The sequence below is a fragment of the Pelophylax lessonae genome (assembly GCF_965119305.1).
Source record: "Pelophylax lessonae genome assembly, chromosome: 13".
NCBI classification, from domain to species: Eukaryota; Metazoa; Chordata; class Amphibia; order Anura; family Ranidae; genus Pelophylax; species Pelophylax lessonae.
In genome coordinates, this window is record NC_138780.1 from 194,054,457 (window position 1) to 194,074,462 (window position 20,006).

The 20,006-nt window shown below is 47.8% G+C and overlaps 1 protein-coding gene across 2 annotated transcripts in view; it reads right to left on the reverse strand.

Annotated features, from left to right (window-relative positions):
• The window catches only part of ITPK1 (inositol-tetrakisphosphate 1-kinase), a 255,430-nt gene that overhangs the window by 175,021 nt on the left and 60,403 nt on the right, over nucleotides 1-20,006 (reverse strand). For both annotated transcript variants that reach the window (XM_082275448.1, XM_082275449.1), the window contains exon 3: nucleotides 6,100-6,124. In XM_082275448.1, the coding sequence (XP_082131574.1) occupies nucleotides 6,100-6,124 (25 nt within the window). The remainder of the gene's footprint in view (nucleotides 1-6,099; nucleotides 6,125-20,006) is intronic.

The window sequence follows — 20,006 nt, forward strand, 5'->3', positions numbered from 1 at the left end:
CAAACCAAGCCTCCTGGCTTCTTGTACACAAAAATCACACTCAATTAGGGGGATCTGTGACATGTTATAGGATAGAGGGGAACCCATCCTTACCATTACAGAGAGGGGCCCGCGTTCACCACAAGACCCGTCAGGGAGAAAGGGGGAACATACTACTCACCATACCGGAACCAGGCGGGCGCCAACTCCTGACAGTACCCCTCTCCACCGAGGTAGGAGGGCTGTCGACCAATACGGACGCCGTGACTCATGGTCTTTGGCGTTTCAGCGAGACGTTTAACTCGCAGGGTCAGTCCCCGTCCAGTGGGACTATGTCGCGGCCGACCCAGCGCGGAGCTATGGCCTGCACGCGCTCGTAGGCTGAACTGGGGTGACCACCGGATCTCAACATCCAGCCCGTCGCCCAGTTCAGCTTTCTTGCTTGAAGATCTCACAGGAACACTGGAGAAAAAAAGCGGTCTAAAAAATCTTTTCTAAGAAAAAAATCCTGCCAGGACCGAAGATCCCAGCAAGGTATCTAGGTCCTTACTCCTAACTAGACAGAAAAAAACTGATTTGCTAGAGCAGGAAGTGAGAGGATATACCCTCTGGGACTGCCCCTAGGGTGTGGCCAGAACGTCTTCTTTCCTGTCTAGTCCTACTCCTGTAGAGGGCAGCATAACCCGAGGGTGTTGAATCACCGAGGACTACGTCTGTCAATGAGCGATAGAGAAACTGCTATTCGGTAAGATTAGTAAATGCCTTACGGCGCTCCTTGGCAAACCTTACTAAAGTTTTCACAGCTGTACAGTATAAACAACGAGGGTTTGCCGGATCATATCTAGAACACAATTCAGGAACATGAAAAGGTTCCCATGAGGACATGAATGGACAGGCTTCTCGCTCCTGGCCCCTCTGCCACCCAATGACTTCACAAGCTCTGAAGGCACGTCCTCAGCGAAGTCGGGCATAAACAAAGCCGGAGCTTTCTCTGCCTCAAAAGGTTAAAAATACGCCTGAAAGGGCAAGATAAACAATTATGAAAGGAAATTCACATATAACACTTCCTGAGAAAACCAATTCTTCCTGATTTTAAGGAATAAGCCAACACAGATAAGCCGAAACAAACGCGGTCTGCCTAGAGGCACTAAAGAGGACCGCTTATAGCCGAGAAGGAACCAAATTTCCATAACGTCAAAAAAAATATCACTTTTGTGGCATCCATTCTTATTCAAACTTTATTTTACTGAAAGAGTCGCGGATGCTTGGAATAGACTTCCAGCAGAGGTAGGGAGTCAGTGGATTCAAACATGCTAGGGACAAACCGATCTATAATCTTAATGAAAAAAAAAAAAAAAAATTGTATATATACACACACACACACACATGAATAAAAAGAACATGTATAAAAAACAAAAAAAACATGAATAAATAAATTAAAAAATTATAAAAAAAAAGAAGAGCAGACACGAAGGAGCACTTGGACTTTTCTCTGCCGTCCTTTTTCTATGTTTCTGTTCCACCAAAACTGGACCCATGTTAGGCCTATGGGCAGGCAGATGTAAACGCACATGAATAAATTGACATCCTTTTACCTTCAGGTCGGTCACATTTAGGTTATTTGCTGACCGCAATAGGTATATTTCCATTGCGGTTTGCAAGTGCTTTACCGGGGTTATGGATGAAGCTATCAGCCATAACCCCAGTATTTTTTTTATCATAAAAATGATCCAACCAGCTAATTAGCCGCTGGATCGCTTTCAGAAGTTGCAGGAGGGTTCCATTCCTCCCCCTCCCGTCGCTGTTTTTTGGGCTTACCACTTTTCCCGGCGAGCCCAGGAACCAATTCAATGGTTCGCCCAGCTGGCCATAGAGGTGAACAGAGACCAGATCGCCTCTGATCGCCTTAATGGTCTTGGAGGACGGAAGCGTCATGATGTCAGTTCCGATCTAGGGTGGAAGTAAACTTTTTTTTTTTTGTTGAGCTTTTGTTTTTAAAGGTAGAGGAGAGATTTGGCATCTTATAGACCCCAGATCTCTCCATAAAGAGGATCAATAATCCCTTATTTCTATCCCAAGGGATGTTTAACTAGGGCATACACACACACACACATATATATATATCCATAGTCTCTCTCCAAGTTTGGCTGTTTTGAATGCTGTAAGTTTTTGAATTCGGCGCCGCCAGTACCCGGCGCCAAATTCAAAGAAATGGAGACCCGGGCAGACGGCGGTGGTGAAGGTAGGATGCCTGGGTCTCCCGGTGGGACAGGAGACTTGGGCGAACCGCTGAAGGCGGTGGGAGGGGGGGGGGACGTGCCCTCCCGCTCCTTGGAATGACAGCGGAGCGGCTTCTCAGCCGCATCAGTTGTCATTACAAGACAGCCGACCGTCGGCTATGGACAGAGTTACCGGGGAGATGCCTCTAGCTGCAGGCATCACCCCGGTACATGCACCTTCCCGAAATATCGGCAATATCGGTAAATCAAAAGGCCGATTCCGATATATCGGGGAAAGTGCATATCGGCACTCGATATATCGGTCGATCTCTAATTTATATATTGTAGCAGAGCGTCCCAGAGAGAGCCGGGAAAAGTCCTGTTCAGGGTTTATACATCCCCCAGACACCTCTCATATACCTTTAGGGATCGCTGATCCATGATCCAGTTCGGATCTTGGTCCTTTCCCCAGGCCAATTTAAAGAGGAAGTAAACCCTCCTCTGACACTTGTACCTATAGGTAAGCCTATAATAAGGCTTGCCTATAGGTACTGTAAATATCTCCTAAACATGTACAGTTTAGGAGATATTTACCTTAGATGCATCCAGTGACGTCACTGGCGCATGTGCTCTGAAGGAACGGCCGCTGGTGCTGTTTCTTCAGAGCCCCGTGCCGTGACTGTCGGCTCCCGCGCGCGTGTGCGGGAGTGACGTCACCAAGGCTCCAGCCAATCAGATGGCCGGATGCCGCAATCCCGGAAGATGGGCGACTGGACATGTCGCCCGTCATCCAGCTAAGCGGGCGGCACGGCGGGGGCTCGTTCTAAGGTATTTCATAATGAGCTAGTATGCGACCCTTTTTCTAAGTCGGAGAGACTTGTGTCGCTCCTATTAGAACGGGTCCTGTACTATTCAATGGCGAGCGACCCATCGCGACTTGTCAGGCGACCAAGTCGCCTGACAAGTCGCGCTAGTGTGAATGGGGTCTAAAAGCACTGTACAGCACCTGTATATAAACTTGTATATAGCACCAATAAACACCGCACTGTTTGTCACTACCACATTGGATTTGGTATCTGTGCCTGAAAGACTGCTCATCCCAGGGAGCTTTGCACCTACTACCTGTTCCCCAGGTTAATATATATATATATATATATATATATATATATATATATATATATATATATATATATATATATATATATATATATATATATATATATAGAGAGAGAGAGAGAGAGAGAGAGAGAGAGAGAGAGAGAAAGTATAATCCATCTGGATATACAGAGTAGCTGTAATTCTATGTACAGTTTTACTAACTCATGCTAAAGTTACAAAATTGGGTCTGGACAGGTTTGTTTTAGTCTCGGTCACAAAGGGGTTATTTAGAGCCACCACTGTTGTGTACACAGATTAGAGCCGGTTCACATTAGAGCGATCCGACTTGCCGGGGCGACCTCACAAGTCGCGGTGCGCAGCTCGCACCGCGACCTCGGAGCGGCCGGCACGGACTTCATAACATTGAAGTCAATGCAGGTCGCTCCGGGTCGCCCCAAAGAAGCTCCGGACCCTTTTTCTAAGTCGGAGCGACTTGTGTCGCTCCTATTAGAACGGGTCCACAGCTTCTCTATGGCAGGCGACCTACGGCGACCAGGTCGCCTGACAGGTCGCCCCAGTGTGAACCGGCTCTAGGGGCAGCTTCCAGATGTTATAAAAAGCCATCAGACAATGTTTATAAATAACACTTGGTCAGATGAAAGATACAATGTAGCATATTGTTACTTTTCATTCATCTGTACATCAAAGGGATGAACTTCAATCTGCAGATGATGTCGGTTAAAGCAACCTGGCAAGTAAAACCCCCCCCCCCCTCCCCCGTTTAACCCCTTATTAACCTTTAGATTATTCTAAACAGCTCTAAACAACTCCTTCCTTATTCTCCTTCAACATTCAAATGAATTGTTTTCCTGCTGTTAATTTTTTTTTTTATCCTTTTCGGTTTTATTAACCATTGCCATTTAAACTTTTTTCTTTATTGACTTTACTTACCTTTATTTTTAAACCTTTTTCTATTTTTTTCGTTTTTTTTTACACCATTAACATATCAATACATTTCACATTTTAAAAAGCCCAAAATTGGAAAAAAAAATGTGATTTGACATGTAAATAACTTTGTAATGCTTTGTACCAGAATCATAATTTTAGTGTCATTTTAAACCGATTGTAATGTATTTTTCCTATAGATCCTCCTCTTCTCGGGTCCCTCTTCTGCTCCACCATAGCAGCTTGCTATGGGGGCACCAGAGCAGAGTCACAGCTCCCTGTTTCCATTCAGAAACGGAGCCCACTAACAGGCCAGATTTCAAGTATTACCTTGGGGAGATGCAGATTAGAGTACTGCAATCACTGAGCAGCAAATTATATCACCTGTGATGTAATTTAGTTATCTTCAAAACCTGGCCTGTTAGTGGGCCCCGAGGACCGGAGTTGAGGACCACTGGGCTAGCTGACCTTGATTGACAGCAGTGGCACCCAGTGGCGGCTGGTGTTCCATGGTCCAGAGAGAGTAAACAGGTATGAGAGGCAAAGCAATTAACCCTTTCCCGCCACCTGGCCCTTTAAGAGCTTCTAAATACCGGGAGGTGGGCATTCTGGTTATGTGAACGCTGTGATTGGTTGTCACAATGGGCACAACTGGAAAGATACCTACGTATTCGCCAGCACACCAAGGATCTTGCACACCAGTCCGAAGACACTTTTTATTGCAAAAGGATCACATCAGGATAGGTGCAACGTTTCGGAGTCACGCAGGACCCCTTCGTCAGGCATGTGATGATTGTCGATCGATGCAGCACCCACAACTCATGTGCCTATATCCAGGAAGGTGTGCGATGGGAATATGAACTATTCTAACATGATTGGAAAGCTCATGCTTAGAAATATGCATTGGGAGCTTTCCGGTCCCCACCGATGACTGCGCTTGGCATGCACTCAGCACAGAAAAGTGCTTACATGTATGCGGCCTCTCCGTGTTAAAGCCCACCCACCGAGAGGCCGCATATATGCGCCACATTGGCGGGAAGAGGTTAAAGAAACCTCCCCCACAAGCAGGGCCATCTTTAGTATTGATTGGACCCTGGACAAATATTTTCTTGGGCCCTACCAAATGCACTTATCAACTATTTGTGGGCAGTGCGGGCTCAAGGGGCAGCTGCTTTGGGCCCCACAACAATGGCTGGGCCTGGGGCAGCTGCCCCGTTTTCCCTGTGTTAAAGACGGCCCTGCCCACAAGTAACATGCAGCAATAAAGACCAAACCGGGGGTCATACCCTTCCCAATTGTATAAGAGCTCATTCACACATGAAGAGCGATCCACATTCAGTGTGCAATTGATGCGTGATGAGGAGGCATTATATGGTCTCCTCACTGCCTGCTTTAAACCCTTCATCGCCACACAAGCATGCCGGAACATCGTGCATTGCATGTAGTTGTGGGGTATTTTCAGAGCGCTCCCCTTTCACTGAATGGGTCATGCGACAGGGAGTATAATTCCTGGTATGTGCAAAGCTCTGGCAGCTGGGGGTTGCGGTTGGGGGTGGTAAAAACATAGCCATAAGGTTTCACCACCCTTTAACCTCTCCTGTGAATGAGCCCTATAAAAAAAAAAAAAAAAAAAAAAAAAATTGAAATTGGAAATAAGAAAAAAAGTTTTGGTTGGAGTCGGTCTTTCGCTAAAAATTTTTTAGGTCAAACCACCCAAAACAGATATACACCCAACAAATGGTCACTTTTATGTCACATGTGCGGCAGGAAACAAATGTTCTTTAGCCATTACTCTGATCATTCAGGATTATTTTGTAACATTTTAACTAGAAAAATAAAAAGAATGGAGAGGACTTACAAGTACGACTTCAATTCCTCTTTTCCTACAAGAAAAAAAAAAACAATTATTAACCATGTAGCAATGTAATAAATGAATTGACAAGCAATTTATAGAAGGATACTTATAAATGTATATCTTTCAGGATCATATACACCAGGTGGTTTGTATCTGGAGATTTTATGCAGCATACATTTCCTGGCACACTCCGGAGCAACAGGTGCCGCGTACTGCCTGCCATAGAAGTGAATGGCTGCACTCTTAAATGCCAATGCTCCTTTGCAGCAGCGCTTACCTGCACATGAGCATACAGTGGGGGAAAAAAGTATTTGATCCCCTGCTGATTTTTTATGTTTGCCCACTGACAAAGAAATAATCAGTCTATAATTTTATTGGTAGGTTTATTTGAACAGTGAGAAATAGAACAAAAAAATAGAATAAAACGCATTTCAAAAAAGTTATAATTTGATTTGCATTTTCATGAGTCAAATAAGTATTTGACCCCTTCCATGGGCGTCCGCAGAACTTTTTTCAGGGGGGGGGGGGGGCATAATTTTAAGGTCACCTATGCTCCACTCCTTTTCAGCAATGTCATGAAAGGGAGGGGCTTAGTAATTATACCTATTTTGAGTATTTATTTTTAAAGAGCAAACAGCAGCATTTATTTTTAAAGCATTTGTAAACCTAAAAAAAATAATAATTGATCCTGTCCCCTTAAAGCATGTTAAACAGCACAGTGGTTGTTCTGTATAATTTGGCCCCTTCTATCACCTAAATTACCTGGCTTAGGGTCTGGAGACTGGCTAGGCCACTCCAGGACCTTAGTGTGCTATTTCTTGAGCCACTCCTTTGTTGCCGTGTGTTTTTGGTCATTGTCATGCTGGAATACCCATCCACAACCCATTTTCAATGCCCTGGCTGAGGGAAGGAGGTGCTCACCCAAGATTTGATGATGCATGGCCCCGTCCATCGTCCTCTTTGATGCAGAGAAGTTGTCCTGTGCCCTTAGCAGAAAAACACCCCCAAAGCATAATGTCTCCACCTCCATGTTTGAAGGTGGGGATGGTGTTCTTCAGGTCATAGGTAGCATTCCTCCTCCTCCAAACACAGGGAGTGGATGCCAAAGAGCTTGATTTTGGTATCAGCTGACCACAGCACTTTCACCCAGTTCTCCTCTGAATCATTCAGATGTTCATTAGCAAACTTCAGACGGGCCTGTACATGTGCTTTCTTGAGCTGGGGGACCTTGTGGGCGCTGCAGGATTTCAGTCCTTCACGGCGTAGTGTGTTACCAATTGTTTTCTTGGTGACTATGGTCCCAGCTGTCTTGAGATCATTGATAAGATTCTCCCGTGTAGTTCTGGGTGGATTCCTCACCATTCTCATGATCATTGAAACTCCACGAGGTGAGATCTTGCATGGAGCCCCAGACCGAGGTAGACTTACAGTTATTTTGTGTTTCTTCCATTTGCGAAAAATCGCACCAACTGTTGTCACCCTCTCACCAAGCTGCTTGGCGATGGTCTTGTAGCCCATTCCAGCCTTGTGTAGGTCTACAATCTTGTCTCTGACATCCTTGGACAGCTCTTTGGTCTCGGCCATGGTGGAGAGATTGGAATCGGATTGATTGCTTCTGTGGACAGGTGTCTTTTATACTGGTGAAAGAAGAAAGTAAATGCTCCTACGTTTGAGAGGTGGTAATGTGACGGATGGAAATTGAAGGTCCACTAACACAGGCGCCACATGGGCTGTGCTGCCACTCTCAGCAGGTCAGGGGAAACCCTAATGGCACTCTAGAAAGTAAAAGTAAAGAGGGCGCACCCGCCTAGCGCATTACCTTTGCAAAAAAGGGGTTTTATTAGAAATATATGCAGATCATAATCACAAATAAGAAAGAGCTCTGAGGAAGAGAGGACACCCCTCGAAACGCATCAGCTTCCTTTGGAGATATCCATTCAATGACTGTCGTTGACTAGCAGGCCATGCCTGGTGGAGATCTGGGTTCATTTATACTTTTATCGGCTTGAATTGTCTTCCTTATTTGTGAGTATGATTTGCATATATTTTAAATAAAACCCCTTTTTTGCAAACGTAATGCGCTAGGTGGGTGCGCCCTCTGTACTTTCTTTCTAGAGTCTTTTATACTGGTAACAAGCTGAGATTAGGAGCACTCCCTTTAAGAGAGTGCTCCTAATCTAAGATCGTTACCTGTATAGAAGACACCTGGAAGCCAAAAATCTTGCTGATTGATAGGGGACCAAATACTTATTTCCAGTGGCTCCATGGGCCGGGGGGGCGTCAGACGGACCACACCCTACCCCCCCGGACCACACCAGCCCACACACCCTACCCCCCCCCCCCCACACCCCCGGTCGCCGGCTCACTCACCGTGAAGGGCAGGCAGGCAGCTTCTCCTCGAGTCCTCCCTCCTCCTCAGCCAATGGCATGGCTTTGCCTTTCGGCAAATCGGGAAACTAGTCTCAGAACCCGCTTCCTGATTAGCCAGGAGGAGGATCCAGGTGACAATAGTGCATATTCATTCACACACAACTGGGTGGGCTCTACGCCCCGAGCCCACCCTTTTCTAAAGCCTATTAGAGCCTCTGGCTCCAATCAAGTGCTTAAAAAAAAAAAAAAAACCCATTGAACTCCATGCGTCCAGCGCCCTGCATGTAGATCAGGGGGCCGGACGCATGGATAGGGGGGCGGCGCCCCTGAGCCCACAATGCACCAGCCGCCAATGCTTATTTCACTCATTAAAATGCAAATCAATTTATACCTTTTTTGAAATGCGTTTTTCTGGAGTTTTTTTTGTTATTCTGTCTCTCACTGTTAAAATCAACCGACCATTAAAATTATAGACTGATCATTTGTTTGTCAGTGGACTAACATACAAAATCAGCAGGGGGTCACAACATCAGCAGGGGGTCAAATACTTTTTTTCCCCCTCACTGTACAAGTTTCCTGACTGCAAAATTTCTATATTCAGGAAATATGTTGGATGCGCATATGCGGGTAAATGCCTATACAGAGCAGCAAGTGCAGCCGCTCCCTTGTTTGGTATTCTGTACGTGGCACCTGCAGCTTCCTGGGCATTGGAAAGCACCAGGACATTGATGCTAGGAATATAAAATGCCTATAAATCTCTCTGCCCAAGGAAATTTACAACAGGAACTTAAGCTTTGAAAAAGAAACTTGCTAGCAGGAAGGCTTTTATTGCAGATATGATGCTGAATGCGCTGCACATCATGATAGTGGTCATCATTTGGGTCCTGTGCTGAGTGGCTTTCCCTTTGCCCCACTGCCATTTGGAGAATGCCTTGTATGTAAGTGGTTAGCAATTCCACCTAGTAGGGTCGTCGGTTCAAATCCCAACCATGGTACTACCTGCCTGGAGTTTATATGTTCTCCTTGTGCCTGCATTGGATTCCTCCGGGTACTCCGGTTTTCTCCCACACTCCAAGGACATGCTGGTAAATTGGCACCTGTCTAAATTGGCCCTAGTATGAATGCAAGTTAGGCCGGCAATACACACAGGAAAGAAGCCATCTCCGCTGGGAGAACACCGTGATTATTGCACAAGAAACTGGCAGGCTGGTTGATTGATCAACTTGATACATTCAGCCTACCCATTAACAGTTCGATTCTCAGCCAGTTCCTGCTGAAACAGCCGAGAATCAAACTGTGTATGGCCGGCCTTAGGGACTTTAGATTGTAAGCTCCATGAGGGCAGGGACTGATGTGAAGGATATATATGTAAGCCATACAGGGGATTAGTTGCAGTTACACCACCCTCCCCCCCCCCCCACCTTTGGGCACACCACACCAATCACCCTCCCTGCCCACATCCGATTCACCCTGCTGCCTGGGCCCCACTGCTGGCCCGGGCCCCGTACTGGAAGACCGGTGGTGCCCCCTTATGGCCCTGGGCAGTGGTGTTAATGAGTGATCCTGTGTTCAGCATGTAGAGGGAAAATCACTCAGCACAGGACCTGGAAGATCGCCATGACCGCGTGTAACACCCCGACTACTACAGTGATTTTAAGCCTCTCCAGCAGCCCTTCAGATATCTGATATGGATTCTTATATCGAGCCAAGCTGGACCAATGTAACTTTGAAAAAAAGATAATTCCTGGAGTTCTGCTTTAATCCCGCACACATGCACAAGAACCGAGATTGCCCCAGGTAAGCTAAGATGGCTGAAGATGCCGAACCAAGTTTAAGACCGGTCAGCAGCGGTGAGTATGTGAATGTCGCAACACTGGAGTGGAGAAAAGTAAAGCAGAGTTAGGTTTCAGTTTAAAGATCTATTCGATTTGAATACCTTAGAGCAGGGGTCTCCAAACTTTCTAAACAAAAGGGCCAGTTTACGAACCTTTAGATTTTAAGGGGGCCGGACTAGGGCCAGTGGGAACTGAAAATGTCCTGGCATCCAGTGGAAGTAAAAAAAAATGCCTTTTTTTTGTAACAATGGGAGGAATAGTGCCCCTTCGATGATGTCAGTGGAAGGTATAGTTCTACATTGTTGAAATCAGTTGGAGGAATAGTGCCCCATCAATGGTGTCAATAGAAGGAATTGTGCCCCAAAGTTGGTGTCAATGGAAGGAATCGTGCCCCATTGTTGGTTTTAGTGGAAGGAATTGCACCCTTTTGATAAGATCAGCGACAGGAATTATGCCCAGGGCCATCTTAATAAATGGGCATGCTGGGAAGTTGCCCAGGGGCCCCCACCTGCCCAGTGACCCAGCCAAGCATTAATCCCGATTCCCGTGTGCATCCCACCGCCGAATTTAGCAGGTGGCAAGCGCCTGTCGGCCCTGTGCTAATGTCAGGCCACTTGGGCCATGGAGGGGGAGCACACAACTGCAGCAATGCCTGTCTGCCTCCACGGGAACAGGCGCACACAGGAGAGTGACTCCCGTCCATGTGTGTGTGTGTGTGTGTGTGTTCACTGGACCCAGCCACCCAACTAGGAATCGGTCATTAGCCTGGCACTGCTGTACCAAATAAATATCGCCATATCGATATTTTGAATTTTTATTCCCGTGGGTGATTGTATAGGCGGGGCCCCAGTGCACTGCATTGCCCGGGGGCCTATAATGCTCTTAAGATGCCACTGATTAAATCCCATCATTAGTGTCATTGGATGGAATAATGCCCCAAGGGCCAGATAAAAGGCAAGCAAAGTGCTGTACCTGGCCAGACAAAGGCAAGCAAAGGGCTGTACCTGGCCCCTTGGCCACACTTTGGAGATTGATGCCTTAGAGAAAGGTTGTAACCCCTTTCAATGCTTTTAAAAATTGCATATCTATCTATTCTCCATTACAAAGGACCCCCTATATCTACAAGGTGGTGGGATGGAAAGTTTCACTTTAAGATGAGGAATTCTCCGAGGGATGTGCCCTGGAAAAATCTGTTTGGCTTTTTTTGTGTCTTAAAAAAAATCTTAAATAGTAAAAAAATGCAACAAAATATTTATCTTGGATGAGAACTTCAAAGTCGTTTCAAAATATTCCAAATGTAAAAGTTTATTTATTTTTTCCTGCCTTATAATAAATTCTCAAGTCCATTGAACAACATTTTGATCTTCATCTGTCTGAGCAATAGGAACCAGAAGGGACGGCTCACTCGGCGTGCCAGTTTGGTGTCTGTCAGGAACCGACACTGATAAGACAGGAAGCGGAAAGTCCATTATCTGAAGAACTCTATATAAAAAGCACTGCTTGGCAGAATTCAGTTTCGGTATTGTTTGGTGTATGTCAGTAACTTGAAATGAAACTAAAATAAATGGCTCTGCATTACAGCCAGTCAACTGGCATTTTCAGTAGATGAAATTAGCAATTGCAGCCTCTATACAAGGTCTGTAAGGTCATAAAAAATGCTATTGCTGACTTGCTTTTAAAAGGTTTATGCTCCAGGCTATCATTCTGTTCTGTGGTATTGATGTGGAACAAACATGCAGCTAGCCAAGACTGAACAAACTAAGCCCCAAATCTGCAGGTTCCTCCCAAGCTGGTGACATGATAAAGATGACCATACAAACCCTGCCCGTTTAAGACCAGGTCAGCAATGGCAGATCCCAAATGTGGTGATGTTCCCCGTTATTTGGCAGGGAGGAAAAAACAGTGAAACAGAGAACAGGTAGGAGGCATGGGCAGTAGCATAGAGCAGGAGCAGAGAGAAGGTGAACAGCAAGCAGGAGGCGGGGAGCGGTGGCACAGACAGCAAGCAGGAGGCGGAGAGCGGTGGCACAGACAGCAAGCAGGAGGCGGAGAGCGGTGGCACAGACAGCAAGCAGGAGGCAGAGAGCGGTGGCACAGACAGCAAGCAGGAGGCAGAGAGCGGTGGCACAGACAACAAGAGGAGGCGGAGAGCTGGGGCACAGACAGCAAGCAGGAGGCGGAAAGCGGTGGCACAGACAGCAAGCAGGAGGCGGAGAGCGGTGGCACAGACAGCAAGCAGGAGGCGGAGAGCGGTGGCACAGACAGCAAGCAGGAGGCGGAGAGCGGTGGCACAGACAGCAAGCAGGAGGCGGAGAGCGGTGGCACAGACAGCAAGCAGGAGGCGGAGAGCGGTGGCACAGACAGCAAGCAGGAGGCGGAGAGCGGTGGCACAGACAGCAAGCAGGAGGCGGAGAGCGGTGGCACAGACAGCAAGCAGGAGGCGGAGAGCGGTGGCACAGACAGCAAGCAGGAGGCGGAGAGCGGTGGCACAGACAGCAAGCAGGAGGTGGAGAGCAGTGGATATAGAGAGCAAGCGAGAGGTGAGGAATGGTGGCACAGGGAGCAAGCAGGAGGTGGAGGGCAGTGGCACAGGCAGCAAGCGGGAGGAGGGGAACGGTGGAGGGCAGTGGATATACAGTAGAGAGCAAGCAGGAGGTGGAGAACGGTGGCAAAGACAGCAAGCGGGAGGTGGAGAACGGTGGCACAGAGAGCAAGCAGGAGGCGGAGGGCAGTGGCACAGACAGCAAGCAGGAGGCGGAGGGCAGTGGCTATTGAGAGCAAGCGGGAGGTGAGGAACGGTGGCACAGGGAGCAAGCAGGAGGTGGAGGGCAGTGGCATAGACAGCAAGCGGGAGGAGGGGGAACGGTGGAGGGCAGTGGATATAGAGAGCAAGCAGGAGGTGGAGAACCATGGCACAGAGTGCAAGCAGGATGTGGAGAAAGGTGGCACAGAGAGCAAGCGGGAGGTGGAGGGCAGTGGCACAGAGAGCAAGCGGGAGGGGGAGAGCCGTGGCACAGAGAGCAAGCGGGAGGGGGAGAGCCGTGGCACAGAGGGCAAGTGGGAGGGGGAGAACCGTGGCACAGAGAACAAGCGGGAGGTGGAGGACAGTGGCACAGAGAGGAAGCGGGAGGTGGAGCACGGTGGCACAGAGAGCAAGCAGGGGGTGGAGAATGGTGGCACAGAGAGCAAGCGGGAGGGGGAGAACCGTGGCACAGAGAGCAAGCGGGAGGGGGAGAACCGTGGCACAGAGCAAGCGGGAGGGGGAGAACCGTGGCACAGAGCAAGCAGGAGGGGGAGGCAGTGGCCCAGAGAGCATGCGGGAGGTGGAGGGCAGTGGCCCAGAGAGCATGCGGGAGGTGGAGGGCAGTGGCCCAGAGAGCATGCGGGGGGTGGAGGGCAGTGGCCCAGAGAGCAATGGCAGAGGAGCTGTATAATCACAGACTATGAACAATGTTACTGCCTTACTTTTGGGGTTCAATTCTTTAATTGTCACAATACAAAGACCAGACTATGAATCCTGAATGTTTTATAATCTCTTCTATAATACTTTTGTTAGAAGCAAAAAGTTCATAGGAACCAAAACATATATTAGCAATAAATCTTTTTCCTTTTTTTTTCCCAAGCAATGAATCCTAAACCTTGATAAACTTATAAACCAAGAACATTTTCCCAGGCCAATCTGTGGGGGAGAGGTGTGCCTATCCAGCCCTTGGGGATTACAGGAAATACCCCCAAATTAGCAGCCATGGTGTAACATCTTACTGCTAGATAAAACAGTCCTAGGTATAGAGGGAAATAATAGGCATTCATTGGCACCAAATGGGCATGCTGGGAGTGGTAGTTCCTCTGGAACCGGAGGGCCTGGGCTAGCTGTTTAAAGTGCATTGGCCATCAGATATTCGAATCGAAGCCATCATAGAAGCAGGAAAGTCTAGAATGCAAAACAGGAAGCGCGGCACAAGTAGCATGGCGAAGGCGGCAAGGAAAGGGGGTGGCGTGTGTGCAGGCGCTCCGAGTTGGCCTCCCAGTGCAGGTCAGTCGCCATGACAACCAAACAAGGCCTCAGCATGAAATGCTGCTAGCCGATGAAGTGCTCCATAGACAAGAGTTTACTGGATGGGGTGGCTGTGACAATTAATCAATTAATTAACAAGAAGGGGGACACAAGCATTTGATTCAGCACTCTATGTGTGTGTAGAGCCCGGAACATTTCAGAAACATCCCACCCAGGACGACAAACCGAACACAAGCAAAGCTGGTGCTGATCCTTCTTTTAGGGCCCATTTAGCCAAATGCATACACTGTGTGACAGTGCGAGGCCCTGCCACTGTATGTAGGAGAAAACGACACAGAATTGACATGAAGGGTTAATGCAATGTTCCAGACTATCATTTCTGAGCGTAGAAAGCTGTGTTTTTGTCTCTCTCTGGATTCTGTAAACCTGGATTGGGGCCTGGAACTTGAAGGTTCCGAAATGTATTGGGTGGGATAGAACCTTCGATCCTTTGCATGCAGCCTGTGTGAGTACACAAGTGCATAGGGTCATATACTCAAGCCTGAGGATAGCACAACTGGAGACCGCTCTCATACTGAGACAGGAGGTCTCATCCAGGGGTCAGAGGATCCCCAGACAGTAGCCAGGAGGTCTCACCCAGGGGGTCAGAAGTGCCCCAGACAGTAGCCAGGAGGTCCCACCCAGGGATCAGAGGTTCCCCAGACAGTAGCCAGGAGGTCTCACCCAGGGGGTCAGAGGATCCCCAGACAGTAGCCAGGAGGTCTCACCCAAGGACCAGAGGGGCCCCAGCCAGGAGACAGACAGGTGGTCTCATACAGGGGTCAGGGAAGCCCCAAACAGTAGGCATGGACAGGAGGCCTCAGCCAGGGGTCAGAGGTGCCCCAGAAAGCAGCCAGGAGGTCTCACCCAGGGGTCAGAAGGGCCCCAGACTGTAGCCAGAAGACAGAAGTTCTCACCCAGGGGTCAGAACAGTTCCAGCCAGGGGTAAAGGGACAGGAGGTCTCTACCAGGGGTCAGAGGTTCCCCCAGACAGAAGCCAGGAGGTCTCTGCCAGGGGTCAGAGGTTCCCCCAGACAGTAGCCAGGAGGTCTCACCCAGGGGTCAGAGGTTCCCCCAGACAGTAGCCAGGAGGTCTCTGCCAGGGGTCAGAGGTGCCCCAGACAGTAGCCAGGAGGTCTCTGCCAGGGGTCAGAGGTGCCCCAGACAGTAGCCAGGAGGTCTCTGCCAGGGGTCAGAGGTGCCCCAGACAGTAGCCAGGAGGTCTCTGCCAGGGGTCAGAGGTGCCCCAGACAGTAGCCAGGAGGTCTCTGCCAGGGGTCAGAGGTTCCCCAGACAGTAGCCAGGAGGTCTCTGCCAGGGGTCAGAGGTGCCCCAGACAGTAGCCAGGAGGTCTCTGCCAGGGGTCAGAGGTGCCCCAGACAGTAGCCAGGAGGTCTCTGCCAGGGGTCAGAGGTGCCCCAGACAGTAGCCAGGAGGTCTCTGCCAGGGGTCAGAGGTGCCCCAGACAGTAGCCAGGAGGTCTCTGCCAGGGGTCAGAGGTGCCCCAGACAGTAGCCAGGAGGTCTCTGCCAGGGGTCAGAGGTGCCCCAGACAGTAGCCAGGTGGTCTCTGCCAGGGGTCAGAGGTGCCCCAGACAGTAGCCAGGAGTTCTCACCCAGGGGTCAGAAGGACTCCAGACTGTAGCCAGGAGACAAGTTCTCACCCAGGGGTCAGAGGAGCCCCGTCCAGGAGTAAAGGGAAAAGAGGTCCCACCTAGGGGTCAGAGATGCCCTAGCAAGTAGGTCTCATCCCAGGGGTCAGGTGGGCTCCTATCAGGGTGTCAGGAGAACCCCTATCCAGAGGCCAGAAGTGGGCTGTGCAGCAGGGCGCTGCGACTAAAGGCCCAGAGAACCAGGAGAGTTGGGCAACACAGTCAGAAGGACTGCTAAGAGGAGCAGTGGTGCTGCTGACATGGGAGCCAGGTAGTTCGGCTTTTTCAGTTAATTGTTGATGTGGAAGAACCTCTGCGTGGGCAACTGAGGTCTATGTGAACTTTTTCCTTCTTTCTTTCCAATAAAAGTGGGCTGCCACTCCCTAAAATACTTTGAACTGGTGTAAGTCATTGGAAAAGCATGAACATAATCGCCTCGATACCACAACTGCAATAATATGTATAAATATATACATAGTGAGTGTGGATATACAATCACCGGACACTTTATTAGGTAGACCTTGCTAGTACCGGGTTGGACCCCCTTTTGCCTTCATTCTTCGTGGCATAGATTTAACAAGGTGTTGGAAACGTTCTCAGAGATTTTTCTCCATAGTGACATGATAGCATCACACAGTTGCTGCAGATTTGTCGGCTGCACATCCATGATGAGAATCTCCTGTTCCACCACATCCCAAAGGTGCTCCATTGTATGAGACATGGGGAGTGTGGAGGCCACTGGAGGACAGTGACCTCATTGTCATGGTGAAGAAACCAGTGGTGAGATGATTGGAGCTTTGTGACATGGCGCATTATCCTGCTGGAAGGAGCCATCAGAAGATGGGGACACTGTAGTCATAAAGGGATGGACATGGTCAGCAACAATACTCAGGTAGGCCGTGGTGTTTATACAATGGTCGATTGGTACTAAGGGGTCCAAAGTGTGCCAAGAAAATATCCCTCACACCATTACACCACCAGCCTGAACCCGTGATACAAGGCAGGATGGATCCATGCACCAAATTCTGACCCTACCATCTGAATGTCGCAGCTGAAATTGAGACTCATCAGACCAGGCATCGTTTTTCCAATCTTCTATTGTCCAATTTTGGTGATCCTGTGAGAATTGTAGCCTCAGTTTCCTCTTCTTATCTGACAGGAGCAGCACCCGGTGTGCTCTTCTGCTGCTGTACCTGCGACAAGGTTCCATGTGTTGTGCATTCAGAGACGGTATTCTGCATACCTTGGTTGTAACGAGTGGTTATTTGAGTTACCGTTACCCATCGTCTCCAACCAGTCTGTCCATTCTCTCTGATATCAACAAGGCATTTTCCTCCACACAACTGCCGCTCACTGGATATTTTCTCTTTTTCCCACCATTCTCCGTAATCCCGAGAGATGGCTGTGTGTAAAAATCCCAGAAATACTCAGACCAGCCCGTCTGGCACCAACAACCATGCCACGGTCAAAGTCAACGGTGTGTTTTTATTCTCAACAAAAGCAGAGTTACTATTAAGATTTGGTAAACTGCAATATAGTAGATTTTGGTTTCTGGGTTTAATAGCACTTTAAAGGTTGCGTTTGGGGAAAACGGCAATAATAACCCCTAATGCCTAACCCCTAACGCCAACACTGATAACCCCAAACCCTAATCTTAAACCATAACCCAAATATTATTCCCTAAAATTTAAATCCTTACCTCTAAAAAAATAAATAAATAAATAATAAAAATAATAATAATAATAATAATAATAATAATAATAATAATAATAATAAAAATAAAAATAATAATAATAATAGTGGTTGAGTGCCGGTTCACACTCCCGCGACCACTAAAGTCGTGTCGCTTCCAGCGCGACTTCGGCGCGAGGCGACTTTTTATTTGGCCAATCACAATATGATGTTTTGAAAAAAAAAAGAAAAAGACAGCTGGAAAGACACTGCATTAGTCTTCTACTAAAAATTATAAGAAAAATGCTGTTTTTTAGGGGTTCTGGACATGCTACAGAGCTGAAACTTGACAGGTACACTTTTTAGACCCCCCCCCCAGACACTAAATACAAAAAATGACATGCCTGCCTAAAAAAATGCCCGATAAATGCCTGCAAGAAAAAAAGCCACCTGCAGAGAAGCCGCATTACTGAAATTATAAGAAAAATGCTGTTTTTTAGGGGTTCTGGACATGCTACAGAGCTGAAACTTGACAGGTACACTTTTTTAGACCCCCCCAGACACTAAATACAAAAAATGACATGCCTGCCTAAAAAAATGCCCGATAAATGCCTGCAAGAAAAAAAGCCAGCCGCAGAGAAGCCGCATTACTGAAATTATAAGAAAAATGCTGTTTTTTAGGGGTTCTGGACATGCTACAGAGCTGAAACTTGACAGGTACATTTTTTAGACCCCCCAGACACTAAATACAAAAAAAGACATGCCTGACTAAAAAAATGCCCGATAAATGCCTGCAAGAAAAAAAGCCAGCCGCAGAGAAGCCGCATTACTGAAATTATAAGAAAAATGCTGTTTTTTAGGGGTTCTGGACATGCTACAGAGCTGAAACTTGACAGGTACACTTTTTAGACCCCCCCAGACACTAAATACAAAAAATGACATGCCTGACTAAAAAAATGCCAGATAAATGCCTGCAAGAAAAACAGCCAGGTTGACAGAAGACATATTCATGTTTTAATAAAAATTATGCTCTTTTCTTGTTCAATACCATTTTTTTGCAAAGTCGGGTGACAAGTCGCATCTTCAATTAAGATAAGGAGGCGACTCCCATTGAAGTATATGGGACAGGTCGGATCACTGGTCGCCTCAAAATAGTACCGGACCCTTTTCTGAAGTCAGAGCGACTTCAGTAGTGCCAATTAAGACGGCACTGATTGAATTACATTGCTTTGGTTATGTCAAGCGACCTGGGGCGACACAAGTCGCCTCGTGAGTCGCCCTAGTGTGAATGGGCACTGAAAAAGCTGAAAAACTTTGCAACAAATGATGAAACAGATGACATTTTCTCCATTGGCTAATTAACCACTTGTCTGTCTATGGGGCACCTCCACCCCCATATCCTGCCCAGGCTAATTCTCAGCTTTTAGCACTGTCACATTTTCAATGACAATTGCGCAGTCATGCATCACTGTACCCAAATGACATTTTTAGCATTTCTTAAAAAAACAAATAGAGCTTTCTTTTGGTGGTATTTATTCACCACTGGGGTTTTTATTTTTGCTGAACAAAAAAAAGATCGAAAATGTAAAAAAAAAAAAACAACGTTTTTATAGTTTATCAAATTTTGCAAACAGGTAATTTTTTCCCCTTCGTTGATGTGCGCTGATGAGGCGGCACGGATGGGCACTGATAAGGCAGCACTGATGGGCACTAATAAGGTGGCACTGATGGGTGGCACTAATGGGTGGCACTAATGGGCACTGATTGGCACTGGTGGGCACTGATAAGGTGGTACTGATGGGCGGCACTAAAGGGCACTAATAGGTGGCACTCATGGGCACTGATAGGTGGCACTAATGGGGCACTGATAGGCACTGGTGGGCATTGATAGGTGGCACTGATAAGGCGGCATTGATGGGCACTGATAAGGTGGTACTGATGGGTGGCACTAAAGGGCACTAATAGGTGGCACTCATGGGCACTGATTGGCACTGGTGGGCATTGATAGGTGGCACTGATAAGGCGGCATTGATGGGCACTGATAAGGTGGTACTGATGGGTGGCACTAAAGGGCAATAATAGGTGGCACTCATGGGCACTGATAGGGGGCACTAATGGGGCACTGGTGGGCATTGATAGGTGGCACTGACCTGGAGTGGTGGGCAATGGTAGGTGGCACTGGTGGGCACACATGCAGCAGCAGTGCCTCTTCCTCTTTGGATATGATGTCCCTCTGAAAGCAGCAGGCGTGCGGCTTTTTTTTTTCCTGAGGCGGTCAGCGCCAGGAAAAAAATAAAAAAAGATGGTTACCGGCTCAGTTTACGTCACG